Source organism: Vigna umbellata, chromosome 1, assembly GCF_029865625.1.
Source record: "Vigna umbellata cultivar VRB3 chromosome 1, Vumbellata_1.0, whole genome shotgun sequence".
NCBI classification, from domain to species: domain Eukaryota; kingdom Viridiplantae; phylum Streptophyta; class Magnoliopsida; order Fabales; family Fabaceae; genus Vigna; species Vigna umbellata.
Window position 1 is genome coordinate 15,588,098 of NC_142165.1, and position 6,573 is coordinate 15,594,670.

The window sequence follows — 6,573 nt, forward strand, 5'->3', positions numbered from 1 at the left end:
CCCAATTCCTTTGATGTCATTATGCTTGTGAAAATTAGATAAAATTAAATAAAACAAAAATTATAAAATAAAAACTCATTATAAAATCATTTTTTGTAAGAAATTGTTTAACAGCGAGTATTTCTGATTTTTTCCAGGTCAATTACCAATTCCTTTATGCTTGTGAAAATTGGATAAAATTAGATAAGACAAAAATTATAAGATGAAAACTCATTATAAAATCAGTTTTTTGTAAGATTGTTTAACAGCAAGTGTTTCTGATTTTTTCAATTGGGGCTACAGGGATGACAGAGAAAAGATTGGAGTGAGAAAGAGAAAAGAGAAAGGATTGAGAGGAATGAGAGAGGTGAGTAAGGGTTTGGGGGGTTTCTTTTTTTTTTTTTAGTTTTAAGAATGAAAATTATTAAAATACTCTTAACCTTAAAACTTAGAATACATGATATATAAGGATATTTTTGTCTACTAAAACCCGGTACACATTGCTAAAATGTACCAACTGAAAAACAGGCGTACGCGCGTTAGCAAACCCATATAATATATATATATATATATATATATATATATATATATATATATATATATATATATTATTTTGTATAAAAAAATGTGACTAACACAATCTTGACATTATTTGAATAGGTGTAAATAAGGCATTGGGTCAAATATAAATAATAACAACTGAAAATAAAATATAACAGAATAAATATACTTAATCTATCTCTATCTTGTATCAACAAAATAAAATAAGTATGTATCTAAATAAATGGAAAATCAAAACTACCAATTCTTATTTTTTTCTCTATCAAAATCAAATTAAATATTATTATACTTAATCTAATAAAATAATATTCAAACAAAATTATTAATAAATCTTTAAAATTTAAGTTTATATATATATATATATATATATATATGTATGTATGTATATCAAGAAAATAGTCGTTTGTGATTTTTTATATGTGATTTTGTGCAAAAATTGAATCTAAAAAGGTGATGAATTTAAGAAGTATACTCCAATACAGTCTAATCACATGATAAGTTTAAGAATTATATGGGTAAAATTGTATTGTGTAGAATTAGTTATGATTGTACAAAGTTTTAGTTGATTAATATTAATAGCAAAAATAATTAGCAACAAAATTTCCAAATGTAGTAAAAACAATTTTGTATCTCACCCACTTTGAAAAAAGAGGCAAAAGTTCAATTAGTCAAAAAAATGTTTGCTTACTCCTACAAACTATGTCAGCATTTGTCCATAAAACTATTATGATTAATATCCTTAGTCCTTGTAAAAAATTACATAACCATTGGTCAATTAATTATTTGGTATGTTTACCCCCTTTAAAAAAAAGTATGGTAGTATTAAGACAACTTTTTGCCTCAAACATTGACTCACATTTAATCATTGTTTCTAAAATAATTGATTAAATGAAACAAAAAAGATAAAAATCCATTTTCTACTTGAATAATCAATTATATGAAGTATGCCATATATAGTGTATTATGTATAATAGAATATGTTTGTTATTATATCATGTGGAACAAACTGTAAATCAATTAAATCACATTATATCACTACTTCAATTCTCAATCTTTAAGACATTAATATATGAAACATTCTTTAATGTTTGTTCATCTACCTATATTTTGAGTTTCAAAATCCTTAAAAGAAGGAATAAGCTCATTACATTAGTGCAGTATGAATAATTAGAATACTTTATATTATGGTTTAAAGTGTAATTCTGCAATCTATCAATAATAACATTAACCATATGTTACTTTTAGTTAATTTGCATAAACAAGGTGAACAGAACTTAAACATCATTGGAATTATTATTACATGAGTGTAACTCATAAGAAAGTATGAAGTCTCTGGTGTTATTCTGTTTATCAACAATAGAACAGCAACACTTCCTATTTTCTCAGTGTCACAGAGATTCATCAAGTTTGAGAGGTTTCATCCAAACCTTATCAGAAGAAAGAGTGCTTTACAGAATTATGTACTCTGGAGATTTGTAAATGCAATGCAATAACCAATGCCATTATCATCAGGGAGTTCTCCACTGAAGCTCAATCTGAATCCTTCCATTTCTTGAGTCAATAAGATGATATTTCTCGTTGATTCTCTTGTTGGTAACAACATCAGACAATTTTATATCCACGTAACCCAAAGTTTCCTGATTAACAAACAAGGTTCAATGAAAACCATTTCAAGTGGAGAAAATATGTTAAGAAGTAAACTTTAAGTCTAATTCAACCTCACAAAATCGATACAAAACCAGTTTGTAAGGCGAGGTTTGAACGCACTTATATATTTTAAATTGGCTTTATCTCTAATCGAGACGAAACTTTTAACAAAATATACACGGAAAAATGAAATCCTAAACAATTTGTTTAAAAGTGGAGTTTTACCTTAGGATGCAGAAGGCCAAGCTTTGAGGACACACTTTGCACTTCAACATATAGTCTCTCATTGGAGGGAGGTTCCTCTAGCATAAATTGAAACGACTCACCCCATCTTGGATCTCTGTTTTTCTTTACATGCTGTATAGTTTTGTCACCAGAAATAGTCAAATTTTCACAGAAAGATAATGCTACATTCAAACTCTAAAAACAACAGATGCAGCAATCATTGGAGACGTTTATTTATAGCAGTAGACTTCAGTAAGAAGATACCTTGGTTCTTCTCTCTTCTCCTTTAAATAGCAGCCGTGCAAACGGATTTGTGTGGTGTTTTCCTTCAACATCTTCAGCTTCATGGACAGTGATAACAAGTAAACCACCACTTGCAGGTGTTCCTTCAGGAGCCTTTTCTATTGCATTGGAGTCTTCTGCATTGTGAGGTAACTCATCCTCCTTAAAGGGTTTGTACAGAACTTCTACAATGAGCTGCCCACGTGATTTCTCATTCTCAGGATCATTGGGGTCCAAGGTCTTCAGTAAATCAAGAGTCATCACTTTTGGCTCATCAGGAGTAATCTCTTTCAATGGAATGACATTCATACCCATCTTATCATGCTTGCCAATCTATGCAAAAGAGAAAGAAAAATCATGCCTGAAAATGAGTAATAGGAAACTTCCTTTGCCATGAGTAATAGGATACTACTACTAACCTGCTCCCAGTCATAAACAATTAGCTCCAAGACCTGAGATTCTGGATCTTTGACAACTATATTGAATTCCTCGTTCCATTCTGGATTCAAGTTCTTGTATTTCACGGTTGTTTTCTTTGAAGGAAGTTTCTCTTCTGTGAGTTTGAGTTTCACATAAGGGTCTGAGGCCCCAAGTAGATCTTTCTTTTTAAGCTTCTCTGCCCTCACAACTTTCACATGAAGAATTCCAACTGGCGATTTCATGGCCCTGATCACAAACCAAGAAAAATTAGCCAGTTCAACACTAACTTACACAGGTTTGATGAAAGGATGAAATAGTACATACTTTGTTGGATCCATTATTTGAACTTCTAATGCCTTTGGCCATAGATACATTTTTGCAACTTGATCTTTGATGATATCCTAAAAGGAAAAAAAACGAGGAAGAGAAATCAGTACTCAAGCTTGGCCTGCATAATAATGATTAGGCATAAACAGTAATGTAAAGTTTATAGGAAATCAAAGTACTATATGCTTACCTGGACAACCCTATAAAGACCAGGAATAGACATTACATCAGCTCCAAGAAGTTTTAGTCCAAAATCAACATGAGGCTTCAATCAAGAGATTCAAGTCAACAAAGAGGCAGAAAAGGCAAAGATATCAGAAAATAATTGTGTAGATGGATGCAGATAGGTGTGACAAGGATTCTGTTTATGCAGACACATGTTATAGTTTCCATCAGAAACGATTGTGTTCAAGAACATCAAATATATCAATCCTTTCAAGAGCTTCGATGAAATTTATATATTTATGGAGTTTGACATCAAACACACCTTCTCCATGAGAGACACGTAAATGTTGGCAAAACATGGAAAACTTGGAACCAGAGGCTTCAGAGTTATACGTGGAGCAGCAAATACTTGCAGATCAATAACCTGAGATTATTTAGAAGCATAAATACTCTGTATTAGGAGAAAACAATTGAAAACTTTTGCAACTGCCAACACATTTTTAAACCATACACTCTATTTTCAAAAGGTCATGAAGTAGAAATATATATATACCTGCACTGTGACTCGAAGTCCAAATGCTTTAACTGCAACAGTAATATTAGGATTCCCAGCCCACTTCACTAATGGTTCCATGATCAACTCCTTTTCATCAGTAGTATAGACTTTCATTCCTGGCATATATTCAGATGAAAATTAACATCAATCAATCTAAACTTCTTCTATTACCTGATAGATTAATGAAGGATCGACTTAATATGGAACCATGAAACATGTGACAGTGATTTCATTTTGCAGTTCAAGCAATATCAGTAACACTGCGCATACCAGATTCATGGCCTTACACAATAGCAGCTTCACATGCATAGTACTCATGTGATGTGTGTCTCTGTGTGGAAAAAGAGAGAGAGAGAGAGATGAACCTTGAAAAGTTGGTGGCAGACAACCCAAGTTAAGTTCTTCAAATTCAACTGACTCAATTTTGTACTTAGGAATTTGCTCAGCAATAATGGGCTTTGCTATACTCCTTGCAGTCTTGCAAATTGCCTATGAAGATTGAGTTGTAGTTACTCTTACAAAATTGTTAAATAGAGAAGTTGCACAAACACTACAATCTCATACATGCCATAAGAACAATCTTGAAAATCAAGAAAAAGTGTGCATAGGTACCTTGTCCAGATAAGGCCACATGTACTCAATAAATTTATTAAGCCAATCAAGCTGCAAACATGAAAATACAATCAATTTTCTGTAGAACATATAATGCATCTCTTGCTCCAAGCATAAACACTTGTACATATAACTGCAAAGAATAACATACACGGTCATAGTCTGGATTTTTAATCCAAGAGGGTATCTCTGGAAGCATCTGTTGTAGAGCTTTAGAATCTACCTCAACCAAGGGTTGAATTATTGGATCCTGAAATCAGACATGCCATAGTTTGAAATGTGAGACAATAACTAAAAGAGAGGAAACAGAATAGCAGAAAGCGATAAATTAACTTCTTCCCACAGTGTTGAAATTACACATAACTTTCAATGGAATGCGTTGGTCAGGTATACTTAAGTACATGCCTGTGTGTATAAGAACACAGTCTGCTTATATTTTTAATAGTTGGTAATATTTGAGTCCTGTGTAAAGTATTTTTTTCGTAGTTTACCAAATTAGTCATGTAAAGTTTACTATTTAGAAGTCTGTAATAAAATTAGGAGAAGAAATTTCTCTACACTTCGTTTTCTTTGAGATGGAACAACAAAAAACAAAATTTTGTCAAAATTCAACTCGAACTTTTGATTTAGCATAAAGCAAATAAGGTTGAGCAGGAGTATTTCAATACAATGTTACTTAGTTCCCTGAAACATAACACAATCTGGTCCTTTATGTTTATCTAACTTCAATTTCTCCACTGAAGTTTCAGCATTCTTAGAAACTCCTCTCAATGTTCTAATATCAGAAAGTACTACAGCAGAAAGTTTACATGAAAAAATGGGATAAACAAAATTTATCTTAGAGAAAAGCAATTTTAGTTGTATTCAGAACAACCATTGCATTTTCCTTAAGGCAGAACCTCCATGACAACACACTTCACCTACAATTAATGTCACAACATCACGGTTCAGGCTAAGATCATACTCAGAAAAAAACCAAGATCAGAGAGTGAAGTGAATCTACAGTATAATACTCAGACAAACATCAAAACATAATTCCTGTTCCATAAAGAGGAAGACATTATGTTTTTATCAAAGGAATATACAGTATCATGCTCCTGCTAATGCTTATGCTAACAACTAAAAAACAAAATGGAGAGAGAAACAATGAACAAGAGAATAATAACAGACAGAGAAAGAAAAAAACTGAACCTTAACATCAGTTGGCTGGAAGTATATGAACATATAGTAGCCAATCACTACCCCAATTGAAGTTCCCACTCCAAATCCTAAAGAAGTTGTTATAATGCTGAAAATTCCCATCTTCAATATCTTTGTCTACCACAGAAAATTTATTTGTGCTACAATGTGGAAAACAAGAAGAGAGGGAAGGGAGTTAAGTTGCTTCCATAACCAAAGGGCAACCATCCAAATCAAGAAATGCTTTCAGTGAGTGCCCTCCTATTGTTGTGGATGAGTAGATTCATTTTGAGTGCCAATGAAAAGTGAGTGGAAAAGACAAAGAAGTTGAATTTCTTAATGTTATGATACAAGTGCAATAAAGAGGATTGAAACTAGTGGCTAATAAAGACCTTGTTCAACTCCCACTTGTTCCACACAACAGTTGTTGATAAAGAAACTTGTAACCGCGTTAGATGGCACAGAGTGTCGGTAAGTCTATTCCTTCAGATCTTTTCAAATACTACCAAGTTTTCAACAGCGTAGATGTTAACTTGGATGATAATAATGATCCAACAGTGAACCGTGTTCATCAGAAACAGAAACAAATGCCTTAAAGTGGTACAATAAAGTCAGGTCCC

General features: G+C 32.3%; 1 protein-coding gene across 1 annotated transcript; it reads right to left on the bottom strand.

Moving 5' to 3' along the window:
• Positions 1-1,804: 1,804 nt before the first annotated feature.
• On the bottom strand, positions 1,805-6,301 carry LOC124836943 (synaptotagmin-2-like). The gene is made up of 12 exons (XM_047312195.2): positions 5,966-6,301; positions 4,926-5,024; positions 4,775-4,825; positions 4,528-4,651; positions 4,160-4,278; positions 3,929-4,030; positions 3,632-3,706; positions 3,439-3,515; positions 3,114-3,360; positions 2,677-3,027; positions 2,413-2,544; positions 1,805-2,177 (listed from the first exon to the last, which is right to left on the bottom strand). The coding sequence occupies exons 1-12, from the start codon at positions 6,074-6,076 to the stop codon at positions 2,049-2,051; spliced, it is 1,617 nt and encodes a 538-aa protein (XP_047168151.2). The 5' UTR covers positions 6,077-6,301; the 3' UTR covers positions 1,805-2,048.
• Between the last annotated feature and the right edge of the window lie 272 nt (positions 6,302-6,573).

Bases quoted from the DNA above. Each gene is read 5' to 3' on its own strand.
- LOC124836943 (XM_047312195.2), bottom strand. From the start codon at position 6,076: ATGGGAATTTTCAGCATTATAACAACTTCTTTAGGATTTGGAGTGGGA. The intron at 4,652-4,774 runs GTACCTATGCAC...CAATCTTCATAG, and splicing joins TGTGGCCTTATCTGGACAAG to GCAATTTGCAAGACTGCAAG. The intron at 4,031-4,159 runs GTATATATATAT...AAATAATCTCAG, and splicing joins GACTTCGAGTCACAGTGCAG to GTTATTGATCTGCAAGTATT.